General features: G+C 37.2%; 1 protein-coding gene across 6 annotated transcripts in view; it reads right to left on the bottom strand.

Moving 5' to 3' along the window:
• Positions 1-15,255, bottom strand: part of WDHD1 (WD repeat and HMG-box DNA binding protein 1) — a 90,526-nt gene that overhangs the window by 22,718 nt on the left and 52,553 nt on the right. For 3 of the 6 annotated variants that reach the window (XM_082450351.1, XM_082450349.1, XM_082450350.1), the window contains exons 21-25: positions 15,110-15,166; positions 12,526-12,569; positions 11,925-12,095; positions 11,167-11,297; positions 9,309-9,447 (exon numbers count right to left, since the gene is read on the bottom strand). In XM_082450351.1, the coding sequence (XP_082306477.1) occupies positions 9,309-9,447; positions 11,167-11,297; positions 11,925-12,095; positions 12,526-12,569; positions 15,110-15,166 (542 nt within the window). Of the gene's footprint in view, positions 1-5,550; positions 6,404-9,308; positions 9,448-11,166; positions 11,298-11,924; positions 12,096-12,525; positions 12,570-15,109; positions 15,167-15,255 lie in introns of those variants that run through there. The other 3 variants (XM_082450347.1, XM_082450352.1, XM_082450348.1) reach the window with 2 other exon arrangements.

Raw genomic sequence — 15,255 nt, 5'->3', positions numbered from 1 at the left:
AATAAATAAATAAATTTTTTAAAAAAACCTAAAAACATAATGATTTGACTTACAACATGAAGTAATTATCACAATAAGTTCAGTGAATATCCATCATCTCATATAGATAAAAAATTAAAGAAATTAAATATTTTTCTTGTGATGAGAACTCAGGATTTACTCTCTTGACTTCCAATATATTGATATAACATATAGCAGTGTTAATTATATATATCATGTTGTACTTTACATTCCTAGTACTTATTTATCTTATAGCTAGAAGTTTGTACCTTTTGACTGTCTTCATCCAATTCCCCTCCCTTCCACCCCTGCCTCTGGTAACCACAAATCTGATCTCTTTTTCTGTAAGTTTGTTTGTTTGGAAGTATATTTGACCTACAGTACTTGGTTGGTTCCCATTAACACAATGTAGTGATTTGATATTTTTATACATTTCAAAATGATCACCATAAATCTAGTTATGATCTATCACCAAAGATATTACATAATTATTGACAATATTCTTCACACTGTACATTTCATACCCATGACTCATTTATTTTGCAACTGGAAGTTTGTACCTTGATTCAGTTTTTTTTATAACAACTTTATAGAGACATAATTCACATACCATGTTCACCCGCTTAAAGTGTACAATTCAGTGGTTTTTAGTAAATTTAGAGTTGTGCAATCACTGCCACTATCCAATTCCAGAATATTTTTGTCACTCCAAAAAGAAACCCTGTACCGATCAGCAGTCAGCTGCCCACCCTTTCCTCTTAACCCCCAGCCCAAGGCAACTACCAATCTACTTTCTGTCTCTATAGATTTGCCTAGTCTGGACATTTCATAGAAATGAAGTCATATAAAATATCATCTTTTGTGACTGGCTTCTTTCACTTAGCATGTTTTCATGGTTTGTCCATGTTGTAACATGTATCAGTACTTCATTTCTTTTTATTGACAAATAATATTCCATTGTATGGACATACCACCTTTTGTTTATCCATTCGTCACTTGATGGACATTTGGGTTGTTTTAACTTTTGGGCTATTATAGATTAATGGTGCTCTGAACATTCATGTACAAGTTTTTGTGTGGACATGTTTTTATTACACTTGGGTTTATACCTAGTTGTGGAAATGCTGGGTCATTTGATAACTCTGTGTTTAACCTTTTGAAGAACTTCCAAACCACCATTTTACATCCTACCAGTAAAGTCTGAGGGTTCCAATTTCTCCACATCCTCACCAACACTTGTTATTGCCCATCTTTTTCATTATAGCCATCCTAGTGGATGTGAAGTTGTATCTCTTTGTGATTTGATTTGCATTTTCCTGATGCCTAAGGATACTGAGTATCTGTTCATGTGCTGATTGGCCATTTGTATATTGTCTTTGGAGAAATGTTGATATATTTTAACATTTAAGAGTTGTTGAGGGCTTCCCTGGTGGCGCGGTGGTTGGGAGTCTGCCTGCTGATGCAGGGAACGCGGGTTCGAGCCCTGGTCTGGGAGGATCCCACGTGCCGCGGAGCGGCTGGGCCCGTGAGCCACAATTACTGAGCCTGTGTGTCTGGGGCCTGTGCTCCGCAACAAGAGAGGCCGCGATAGTGAGAGGCCCGCGCACAGCGATGAAGAGTGGCCCCCACTTGCCACAACTAGTGAAAGCCCTTGCACAGAAACGAAGACCCAACATAGCCATAAATTAAAAATAAATAAATAAATAAAAATTAAAAAAAAAAAAATAAAAGTTAAAAAAAAAAAAAAAAAAGAGTTGTTGATACATTTCAGTTACAAGTTCCTTATCAGATATATGATTTCCAAAAAACTTTTCCCTTTCTGTGGCTTGTTTTTTGCACTTTCTTGATGGTGTTCTTTGAAGCACAAACATTTTTAATTTTGATGATGTTGACTTCATCTATTTTGCTTGTGCTTCTGGTGCTATACCTAAGAAACCATTACTTAGTCCAAGGTCACAAAGATTTACACCTATGTTTTCTTCTAAAACTTGTAGTTTTAGTTTACATTTGTGTCTTGATACATCTGGGATTAATTTTTTTATATGGTGTGAGAGAGGGGTCCAACTTCATTCTTTTGCATGTTTCCAGTTGTCCCAGCACCGTTTGTGGAAAAAGACTATCCTTTCCCCATTTACTTGCCCTGGCACCTTGTCAAAAATCAACTGACTGTAAGTGTGAGAGTTTATTCCTGGACTCTCCATTCCATTGATCTGTAGGTCTATTCTCATGCCAGTACCACACTGTCTTGATTAATATAGCTTTGTAGTTAAGTTTTTAAATTGGGAAGTATGACTCCTCTAGCTTGTTCTTTTTCAATATTATTTTGGCTATTCCAAGTCCCTTGATTTTCTAGATGAACATTTGGATTAGCTTGTCATTTTCTACAAAGAAGCCAGCTGGGGTTTTGATAGGATAGCACTGAATCTGTAGATCAGTTTGGGGGGTATTGCCATCTTAACACTAGTAAGTCTTCTGCTCCCTAAACACAGGATCTTTCCATTTATTTGTGTCTTTTATGTCTTTCAACAATGTTTTGTAGTTCAAAGAATAAGTTTTGCACTTGTTAAATTTATTCCTAAGTATTTTAGTCTTTTTTGTAGAAACTTGTTCATTTCATCGGAATTTTCCTACTTACTGTCAGAAAGCTGTTTAAAAGTCTTGAATTAGTCAGTGTTCAACTGGAGAAACAGAACCAGTAGGATATATATATTGATTTATTGCAAGAAGTTGACTCACATGATTGTGGAGGCTGGAAGGCAGGTCTGAAATCCCAAACCATAGGGGAGACCTTCAGGAAAGGCAGGCTGAAAAATCTCAAGGCATGAGTGGAAGCTGCCATCTACCGGTGTCGTATCTTCTTCTCCCTCAGGGAAGTATCAGTTCCTCTCTTAAGGCCTTTCAACTGATTGAGGTGGGACCATGCAGACTATCTAGGATAATCTCTTACTTAAAGTCAACTGATTATGAACTTTAAAACAATCTATAAAACTACCTTCATAGCAACACATAGGTTAGTGTTTGATTGAATAACAACTGTAGCCTAGCCAGTTGACACATAAAACTGACCATCATAAGCCTCTTACCTTTAAAAAATCTGTACTGTTTTTGTAGTTAATAATTTCCTTTTCATTCCTAATATTACTTATTCATGCTTTTCTCTTTGTATCATGATTAATCTTGTCAGATATTTTTCTAATTTATCAGTCTTTCAAAGAACCAACTTTTGGCTTTCTGATTCCATTATGTTTACTTTCTACTCCATAGGTTTTTGCCGTTTATGACACAGCTCCAGAGCAGGTAGAAATTGGTGTCAATTACAGGAACACTACAAGCAAAAGGCCACACTTTAAATTGCAGGCTTGAGTTTTTTCCTTTTCGCTTCTACTTAGCATGAATTTGGACTGCACACCTATGTAAAAAAACAAAAAACCACATATACAGAAAAAAGCCTAATGACATACACAAAAATGTTAACAGTGGTTATCTCTGGATATTAGGATTAGGGATGATGTTCTTCCTCATGCTTTCCTGTATTAAAAAGTATATACTTCTATTAAATACAATTCAATATTCTTTTTTTTAAAAATATTTTATTTATTTATTTTTGGCTGCATTGGGTCTTCATCGTTGGGTCTTTGTTGCTGCATGCAGGCTTCCTCTAGCTGTGGCGAGTGGGGGCTACTCTTTGATGCGGTGCACGGGCTTCTCATTGCAGTGGCTTCTCTTGCTGCGGAGCACTGGCTCTAGGTGCACAGGTTTCAGTAGCTGTAGCACGCGAGCTCAGTAGTTGTGGCTCACAGGCTCTAGAGCACAGGCTCAGTAGTTGTGGTGCAAGGGCTTAGCTGGCTCCACAGCATGTGGGATCTTCCCAGACCAGGGCTTGAACCTGTGCCCCCTTCATTGGCAGGCGGATTCTTAACCACTGAACCACCAGGGAAGTCCCAATTCAACATTCTTGATTGATCCTAGATTTGGGGGGAAAAAGGCTAAAAAGGGCACTTTGGGGGAAATTTTTTTTAAAATATATATTTATTTATTTATTTGGCTGTGCCAGGTTTTAGTTGCAGCATGTGAACTCCTAGTTGCAGCATGTGGGATCCAGTTCCCCAACCAGGCATTGAACTCAGGACTCCTGCATTGGGAGCGTGCAGTCTTGCCCACTGGACCACCAGGGAAGTCCCAAAGATTTTTTTTTCTTAAAAGAAGTTTAATATTATATAGAAAAGGAATAAGTATGATATTTCTTGGTTTCAAAGTTCTGATTTGTAAGTTAAACCAGGTCAATACAAAAACCTTCCTTCAACCAAACAAAAGTAGGAGATTAAAAAAACCTTTTGCAGGGACTTCCCTGGTGGTCCAGTGGTTAAGACTCCACACTTCCACTCCAGGGGGGTACGGGTTCGATCCCTGGTCGGGGAACTAAGATCCTGCATGCCGCATGGCGAGGCCAAAGGAACAAAAGAAAGAAAAAACCTTTTGCAAATCCTTGGTGTTATCAGGTTCCTATGGATCTGAAATGTAACACTCAAGGATTATATCCTTAAGTATTATATACTGTGGTAATAAGTAAGTTGAGGAAGTAAAAACAAAATACATGTCAATAAACATGCTTTCCAAAGTAATATAAATAAACTTTTACTTCAGGATCTTGAAATCAAAATTAATTCATACATAATTAATTCAGAATCAAACCTAATGACAAAGCAAGATGAACCAGCCAACAGCATAGTAACAATAGCTGATATGTATATAAAACATTACTATGTGCCAGGTAAGTGCTTTTACCTCATTTAATTCTCATAACAACCCTCTAAAGTAGTTACTATTAATATACCCATTTTACAGATGAGTGGACAAAGGCTAGAACTTGCCCAAGGTTACTTAGCTGGTAGTATTGCAGTGGTCCTTTGAGCCCAGGCAGTCTGGCTTTGAAATCTGTGCTCCTAACCTCTATGCTACAATGTTTCTCAATACCAGCTACTAACTAAACAATCAGAAATGTATTCCTTCCCAACCTTAATCATCATGAGACAAGGAATATCCTTTGGCTCCTACACATCTAAATTTTCAACATATTTTGTTCCTTCCAACCTATAAAACTACCCTTGATTTTGAGCCACCTGATTTTACTACTATCCCCCTACCCCAACCCCACCCCTTGTACTTTGCTCTCATTAAGTGGCTGCATTTGTATTAAGTTCTGCTTAGAATACTAACCAAAAAAATGTATGAACTACTTAATTAAATCTTGTTTGTTCAAAATAAAAGAGGAGTTAAACACTTCCTATTACTCTTCAACCACTCTCTTATCAAGGCTTCAAAGACTTGCTCAGAAAAGCACTGCTGATGCTGATAACCAGAGCAGCTTACCAGGAGCACATTATGCGCTGGGCTGCAATGCTATCAAAACAGTATCTTCAATTCTCTTCTGTGTGTATACTGTGTAATAGGATGGGGGGTGGTAGAAATTACGGTAATAAATATACAATATATTTTCTAGAAACACTTCCATTTCATGGAAATACAATGTGAAGACCATATCAAGCTAAATATGGAAATGTGAAAGTTTTATTTAAAAAAAAAAAAGGCTACACAAATAATTAAAAGTAATATATGAAGAAACTGCCAAAACAAACAAAAGGTCTCATCTACAAAATTATTTACATGTTTAGGGCCCATATTAAAAAAAATACATGGTCCTCTGGGGCCAGTATAGACATAGAGAGCAGTCTATGGTAACACACTTGGGAAGAGGACTTCTGTAGTACTTCCCAGTACATGACATGAACCAAACAAGGAAAACCCTACAAGGTACTTCAATGCTCAGAGGCTTTAAGACCTTGGCTTTGATGATGTTGAAGGTAAGAAACAAAATCAAATCAGCTTCCAATGGGACACGACAGTGGCCTCCAGTCAGTGACCATGACCACAATGCTTCTGAATGGCCCTCCATTTGGGGACAGAGCAATCTGAAGAGATGATAGTTTTTACAGATGCCCTGCTACCTACACCAATATAATTACTACATTATCTTATAAAGACAAACAGCAGTCTTTAAACTCTTTTAAAAATATATAAAGAGTTTCCTAAAGATTTTTTTAAAAGGTCTAGATTCATCAAAGATGAGTAAAAAATCCATTACTTTCCTAAGTTCACTTCCTTACTCTATTCCTGATTAAATGCAAAAGCTGACAGTTTCTGATTCGTAGAAAGATCTAAAGGTTTTTGCTTTTTAGGCAAATTCAGATTCTCCTTCGTTCTTTCTTTCTGGTTTTCAGTTTCGTGACTATCATCGACCACACGTTTTCGTTTCTTTTCTTCAGCTCCATCACTTGCAGTTCCTCCTTTGGCCTTGGCAGCCCATGCCTTTATAAAAATATTGCAGGAGAAAAGTTTTTAGGCACTAACAAAGAAATAGGAAGGACATGATTTTGTTACTTTTGCAGGCAACATTCCTTTATGTAAAGCAGCATAATTAGCACTTGAATTGTTAAACTAATCATTAAGGGTTCTCGTTTTTTTTTTTTTTTTTTAAACAAATCTCTTATTACTTAATTGCAGGGCACCTTAAAAAATTTACATTCTACCTCTATAACATTTCAATCTAAACTCTGCTTGTATTTAACCATATTAAGTGCAAAACACTATAACTGCAGGTACTTTTTTAAAAAGAAAACCTTTTATTTTAAGATTATTATAGATTTCCATGCAGTTGTTGGAAATAATACAGAAAGCCACCGTGTTCCCTTTACTCAGTTTCCCTCAATGGTTGCATCTTGCAAAACTGTAGTGCGCTATTACAACTAGGATATTGACATTGATAAAATCCCCTTTTTTATTTCTACTTGTTTGTGTGTGTGTGTGTGTGTGTGTGTGTGTGTGTGTGTGTGTGTGTATAATTCTACTGTAGGCTGCGTATTTACCACCGCATTCAGGATACAGAACAGTAGTTCCATAAGCATGAGGATCCCACATGTTGCCCCACCCCACTCCTCTCCCAGGCCCTAACCCCTGGCAATCAGTTCTCTGTTCTTCATCCCCATCACTTTGTCATATCACGAATGTTATATACAGTATACGCTCTTTTGGGATTGGTTTCTACTCACTAAGCAAGAACCTAACAAGCTTCACTCATTTCATTTACCTCTTAAACCTCTTTTAATCTATAACAATTCCTCTTCCTCCTACTTTATTTTCCTTCCTAGTCATTATTGTTGAAAAGGGACCATCTGACCTGTAGTATTTTTCACATTAACAGACTGGATTTAAGAAATGTTTAAGGTTTACACTAAAAATATTGATTACATTTTTAAGTATTCAAAAACACAATCACAACTTTTGCCAAGTCTCTTCCTCTTTTCCTAATATGGTCTTATTCACTCAGATGTCATTTTATCTAATTCTTTACAATTTTTATCCTTTTATAAATACTTATAAAAAATGAGAAATACAAAGATGCTAATGAGATTCTAAAGGAGGCTAGAGGTGGTAAGACCAGTTTCTAGCTTCCTCATTTTGCAATACTTTTATTTGTAAAAACCAGCTTATCAAGGTAAGTAACTATGTCACAAGGTGCCCATGCTGCACGCAGCCATTCCTAGGGAAGGGAAGTCTGAGATTTATTGATACGACACACACAATCCTTCCCCTTGCAAAAGAAAGCTGCTCTTAGCCTTCTTTCACATGGCAGAAACTGACATGAGGAGCAATAGGTACAAGCCACCTGTCCTAATTTTCACATGAAAGGCTAGAACAGAACATCAGATTTTTCCCCCCAAAGCAGTATTCTCATTTAGTATTCAATGTGGAAGTAAATAGCATTTTAAGAAATTCTGCTTACAAGGACTTCAGAGTAGTAGTCCAAAAATGTGAATTAATTTCATTTTTACTTATTAATCTTTTTTGCTTTTGATAAGTAATGCACTTTTTCTTGGGGTATTCCCCTAACTTACAATATGCAGAAACTTATACAGATGTAAGCAGTACATCTGCCAAAAAATTAACCATCAGCACTAAATAATAATTATTATATATCCACAGGTTCAAAGCTGACATTTTGCTTGTTGTACTTCCTCTCCACCAAGAGTTTATCAGAATGTATTCAATTTCTAAAAACAGAAAAAGGCACTTTCTTTAAGAATTTTTAAAACCTGGGAATTCACTAAAGTCCCCATCTCAGTACAATTATCCTTACAAATGGGACCTAATGAAACTTAAAAGCTTTTGTACAGCAAAGGAAACTATAAACAAGATAAAAAGACAATCCTCAGAATGGGAGAAAATATTTGCAAATGAATCAACGGACAATCAAAGGATTAATCTCCAAAATATATAAACAGTTCATGCAGCTCAATATCAAAAAAAAAAAAAAACAACCCAATCAAAAAATGGGCAAGACCTAAATAGACATTTCTCCAAAGAAGATATACAGATGGCCAAGAGGCACGTGAAAAGCTGCTCAACATCACTAATTATTAGAGAAATGCAGATCAAAACTACAATGATGTATCACCTCACACAGGTTAGAATGGGCATCATCAGAAAATCTACAAACAATAAATGCTGGAGAGGGTGTGGAGAAAAGGGAACCCTCTTGCACTGTTGGTGGGGATGTAAACTGATACAGCCACTATGGAGAACAGTATGCAGGTTCCTTAAAAAATTAAAAATAGAATTACCATATGACCCAGCAATCCCACTACTGGGCATATACCCAGAGAAAACCATAATTCAAAAAGACACATGCACCCCAGTGTTCACTGCAGCACTATTTACAATAGCCAGGTCATGGAAGCAACCTAAATGTCCATCAACAGAGGAATGGATAAAGAAGATGTGGTACTTATATACAACAGAATATTACTCAACCATAAAAACGAATGAAATTGGGCCATTTATAGAGACGTGGATGGACCTATAGATTGTCATACAGAGTGAAGTAAGTCAGAAAGAGAAGAACAAATATCGTATATTAACGCATATATGTGGAACCTGGAAAAATGGTACAGATGAACTGGTGTGCAAGGCAGAAACAGAGACACAGATGTAGAGAACAAACGTATGGACAGCAAGGGGGGAAAGCGAGGGCGGGGGGATGAATTGGGAGATTGGGATTGATATATATACACTAATATGTACAAAATAGATAACTAATAAGAATCTGCTGTATAGCACAGGGAACTCCACTTCACTGTACAGTAGAAACTAACACAACATTGTAAAACAACTATACCCCAATTAAAAAAAACAAAAAAAAACCCTTGGGAATTCACTCAAGTCTCAATCTCAGTACAATTAACCTTACTTACCTTCCTTTCTTCAGTTGACAATACTCTAAATCGAACCATTCCTTCTTTTATTATGTCTGCTTCATCTGAAAAGTCAGGATTGTCAGACAAAATATTACATCTGTTTTCTTCCAGCCACATCTGGAACCCGGTCTTTGGCCTAAAATAGCAGTTATGTAAAAAAATTTTATAATTAAGACACAGTCTTAAAGTGCTTCATGATTTTTCAGGTTAGTGATTAACCATTAGCATACCTATATATAAAGTAAAAGAGACACAGTTAATTACACTTGTTAATATTCATAATTACATATTACTTAAAACTGCCTAGAGACTGCAGGAATAATGAGCTGAAAAAATCCTTTATAAGATCAATTCAAAGGGATTACTCACATTTGTATTTTCCAAGTGCAGCAAAACTCTGAACTTTCAACTCTTTTATGAATGTTGACAGGCTCAAGGTCTCCAATCCTACTTAGCCCCTCTAGCCCAATATAACCCTTCCATGTATCTTTGGTAGCCTTTCTCCATTTCCCAAACCAGCTATTTGAAATCGTCACAACTTCTCTCAAGCTCCTCACCCCTGCCCTCACAGCTGACCTGGGAGTGTGGGTCCTTTCTTGTACCATTATTATGTAAAGCATGGACACAGCATACTTGTCAGTTTTATTAGATTTCAGTTCTGACACAAACTGTCTTTAGGTCACAAGTGAAGATTTAATGCAAACATTTAATATTTACTGAACACTTCTTTTCTGTATAGCCTATTGATAGTATAAAAAATGGAATCTTCTTAAATAAAAATTTCAGTGTTTAATATCTAAATTAAATTCAGAACAAAAGAGGAAAAATAAAAACCACAGCTATCCCTTCAAGTTAAATTGGTTAACATGAGATATTGGTTAAATGAGATACATAACACTAAAAATGAAATGGTGACTTTTGCAATTTAGCTGATGTATTTTAAATAAATCTAGCATACAAGAGATCAAGAAATCTGGTAACACTGAGTTGGCGGACAAACAGGATATGGACAAATAGGAACTCTCATATTGCTGGGGGTGTACAAAATAATACAACATCCATGCAGAACAATTTTGCAGTATCTATCGAAATTACAATTGTACATTAGCTTGAACCATACAGGAATCCATCTTACAGCTATAGGTATATAATATTCATATAGTTATTCACTGTACTACTATTTGTACTAGCAAAAGACCAGCAACTACCTTTTGTCCACCAGTAGAGAACTAAATAAATTATGGTATAGCCATTCAATGGAAGTAAAAAGATTAAAGAAACTCTTCATGTAGTAATAAGAAATCATCTGCAAAAGCTATTAAATGAAAAAAATAAGGCACAGAACAATGAGTATACTACCATTTCTGTAAAACTAAAAAAAATAGATAAATCTAAGTGTACATGCATAGGATAATTCCAGAAGGCTATATAAGAAACCTGTGCAGTGACTATTTGTGGAGGGGAAACTGGGTGGACAGGGAAAAGATTTACTCTTCATCACACATCTTTTTCTATCTTTTGACTGTGTTTCTCCCATGTAACTATACTAACGATTTAAAAACAAACAAATGAAAAAATGAACTAATTATAAAATATAGTGTCCCAGAAAAACGTATCCACAATTTAAAACATGTATGCAGTTTATCAAAGCATACTTTAATAAGTAATATAAATAGACATTAATCAATATTTGTGGCTTCCCTAAAGTTACAAGTGTTCAGAATGCCTACTACCTGTGCCAATGTAGTATTTACATGAATGAATAATAGGGCCACATAATTTTGTATTGCTACTTCTGTATGCCTTTTATTGGAATACTACATCTTGAGAACACTAAATTTCTCTATGTACTGACCTTTGATTTTCAGTGTTTTGAGGACACATAGCTTGGGTTTCAGATGATGGATTTTTAGGATTTTCTTCTTTTACTTCCTCAGTCCTATCAGCTTGGGAAGTTCTTTTCTGGAAAAAGGATGCTGCAGATGCCTGTAAAAACAAACATAATGAATACCGCAACAAAATCTAGTATGATTTTATATGTTACAAGCAAATTTTGAAAAATGTGGAGAAATATTTATAATTATTTAGAATTCTTACACCAACATGTGAAGTCCCGAGAGGTTCTCTGTTGAAAATAAACATGTATAAACACACACACAAAACCCAAAAACCTGTACCTCAAATTTCATGTATTCTAGATGAATAAAATTATATGAAATGGAAAATACAAACGGCAGGTCTATTTTACTGATGACAAATCTGTGATAAAATACCAAAACTGGGACAAAATCTGGGAGGCAAAATCAGAATACAGAACAAGGAAGGATTAGGGCCAGGTACTAAACCAGCTGTCATTAAATAGGGACATGCATCAGAACCACTTGGAAAATGAAAAAAAAATACAGATAGATGCATGAGTCCCTGTCCTGGGTCTACATATTTTTAAAAAGTGATTCTGATGCAAAACCAGAATTGAGAACCATTGCCCTCACTAGACAATCACTTATAAACAACTGGAGCCTCCTGTCTCATACCTGAAAGAGTGAACAGAACTAAAGTAAGACAAACAGACTATGAGTTGTGTACTGCAGATGGGGGCAGGTGAAATCATACCTGCTTAGACTTTGGTTTTGGAACCAGAGGCTTTATAACTGGAGACTTTTCATAATTTGTAGCTCGATTAAGTGCAGTAGATTTCTTGGATGATTTGTTCATATTGTCTAAAATATTAGTTGAATGTACTGAATTCACTGAAATGGATGGCTCTTTGGAATTGCCTGATACCTAAAAAGCAAACTAATATTAGCATTTAATGTTTAAAGAAGAAAAAAAAAATGCCAAGAGATTTATTTTTCCTTTAAATTTGTTAAGTTTGTACTGTAGTCTCACCTTCGGAATTGAATATATTTGGTATAATCCAAATTAAGACTGATGCGCATATTCCCAAATACCACATCCCCAAGTTTTGAAAACCTTCAAAACTGTAGGTTCTCAGAAGATAAGTAGAAAATGTAACTCTTGGTCCAAGCAGGAACTAGTGCTGCTTTCATCTTTGTTTATTTTAAAATATTTACTTATTTAAATATTTTAAAATTTAATCTGTTGTAGTCTTTAATGCCTCTTAAGTCTGGGGAGGGTCATCTGGTAGTTTGGAAATATTTCTCCGTATGGAAATGTATTTAAATAATAGAAAGCATCACTGGAAAGAGTTTACCTTGAAGGGGTTTATTCGTCCTTGGTTGCTAGAGGTAACTGCACCTTTCATAAGAAAGAAACCCTCACTTAATAGTGGTAAAACTCAGAAGACTTATGACTTCTATAAGAATAATGGAATATTTTAATCTGTATTATATGAAAATAATGTACTTTGCAACTTTAAAACTATTAATAACTATATATGACCTCCTTCCTATTTCTAAGTCAAAATAAAAGCTATTAGATGATGGGAACTATCCCAATTTGCCACTATGAAATATACAGATAACAATATGTAGAGATCTATTCTTTTCTCCTGTTACCAGGGAAGAATGGTGCCTTATTTTAGCTAGTTAATAATTCCTCTACGAATGCTCTAGATCCCACCCACTCCTGCTTTTCAAGAAACTTGTGCTATCAATGGCTACATGTGTCATCTTTGACTTTTCCTTCTTTATTGGCTCAAGTTTTCCAACTTAAAGAAACAAACAAAAACCAAACACGCTCTCTGCCACATCCCCTTCTCGCCCCCCACATAATTTTCTCTCACCTCCCCTAAGCAGCCAAGTTTCTCAAGAGTTGTCTACACAGCTATTCCCATTTCCTCACTATTCATATGTTCCTCCATCCAATACATGGCTTCCAGCCCTACTACCCTGCAGAATCTGCTCTTGCTAAGAACTCAGTAAACTCTATGTGGCCAAAACTGGTGGATCTTTTCCAGCCATCACCTTGTTTGACCTCTCATCAGCACTCCACACAGCGGAGTGTTCCTTTCTTCTTGATACTATCTCCCCTTTGACTTCTGAGATACTGCATTCCCTGGCTTACCTCCTTCCTCATTTTCTTTTGATGGTTCGTCCTCCTCCTCCTCCTCCTCTCTAGGCCTAACCTCATTTTCTCCTCACTTTGATCCTCCCCCAGTGCTCACTCACCCATACCCATGGTTTAAACTGCTATACTTATGTCAACAATGTTCACTTTATGTCTCCATCCCAGAGATACTACTTTCCTGAGCTCCTGACCCAAACAGCCAATAGTAATTCATCGTCCTCCTATCTAAACCTACGTTTCCCTAGTGTTTCCTGACTCAGTAAATGGCACCATCATTCACTCAAGCACTCAAGCCAGAAACTGACAGTTATTCTTCACACCCTGAACTTCCATACTCTCTATATCATCTTCAGAAACACCTCTTCAATTCCTCCCATTCTTTCTACCAGCAATCACCACCACCCCAGTCTATTCAATCTCACTTGGGACTACCTCAGAAGTCTCCTTATATGCAGTCCTCCTCTTCACAGTGTGCCATACTCTGCCCCTGATTAAAACCTACAACAGCCTCCCAGCAACCTCAGAATAAAGATCAAAATCCTACCATGGCCTACATGGATCTGCACAGTTTGGCTCCAAAACCATTCAGCACCCCTTTCTCTTTGCTCTCTGTGCTCTTCAAGCCTCTCTTACAGTCTTCACACATGCTGTTCCTTAAGCCCACATGCTTTTCTTCGGCTCCCACCCACCTTTGCCTGGCTGACTCATTCATCCTTTAGATCTCTGCTTTAAACATTCCACGTGGCGGCTTCCCTGGTGGCGCAGTGGTTAAGAATCCGCCTGCCAATGCAGGGGACATGGGTTTGAGCCCTGGTCTGGGAAGATCCCACATGCTGCAGAGCAACTAAGCCCCTGTGCCACAACTACTAAGCCCGCGTGCCACATCTACTGAAGCCCGCGGGCCTAGAGCCCGTGCTCCGCAACAAGAGAAGCCACCGCAATGAGAAGCCCGCGCACTGCAACAAAGAGCAGCCCCCGCTCGCCACAACTAGAGAAAACCCGCGCACAGCAACAAAGACCCAACGCAGCCAAAAATATATTTAAAAAATAAATAAACATTCCATGAGGCCTTCCTTGGGGTCCCAAACCATCCCCCACCACTGACTAGATTACAGCCACCTGTTACATGCTCTTTTTTATTTATTTATTTATTTATTTATTTTTGGCTGTGTTGGGTCTTCGTTTCTGCGCGAGGGCTTTCTCTAGTTGTGGCAAGCGGGGGCCACTCTTCATCGCGGCGCGCGAGCCTCTCACTATCGCGGCCTCTCTTGTTGCGGAGCACAGGCTCCAGACGCGCAGGCTCAGTAGTTGTGGCTCACGGGCCCAGTTGCTCCGCGGCATGTGGGATCTTCCCAGACCAGGGCTCGAACCTGTGTCCCCTGCATTAGCAGGCAGATTCTCAACCCCTGCGCCACCAGGGAAGCCCCTACATGCTCTTTTAATAATCTGTACACATGTAAAAGTATATTAAAATCAAACTTATATATATATATATATACTTTTAAAAGCCAGCTGGTATTACAAGGTTTATGCAGGGATCAAACATGCATGTCTACTTGACCGCTGTAGCCCCCCACCCCAGGCAAATACTAGACACAAAATAGGCATTTAATAAGTATTTGTTAAATGACCACTGTTTCACAAACATTTCTGATTAAAAACAACAACAACAAAACAGGCCCTGAACAGTAAGGTGTATTTGAGTAGATGTATCACTGTAAAAACTACTTCAAAATTTTCTTGATATTACAAAATCAAAATTTTCTTACCTGACTTAATAGCTGGCATATCAGAGGAATTTACACTTTTGAAAAACGGGTTTTCTCCTACAAAATAATTAAGATAAAACAATACAGTGTAACTGGGAAGATAAAGTCATCTTCTGTAATCAACAATCAGACAGGAAAGATGTCTT

The sequence above is a fragment of the Balaenoptera physalus genome (assembly GCF_965194825.1).
Source record: "Balaenoptera physalus genome assembly, chromosome: 2".
NCBI lineage: Eukaryota > Metazoa > Chordata > Mammalia > Artiodactyla > Balaenopteridae > Balaenoptera > Balaenoptera physalus.
Note: the sequence above shows the minus strand (reverse complement) of the source record. Positions and strands in the feature narration are given on the sequence as shown.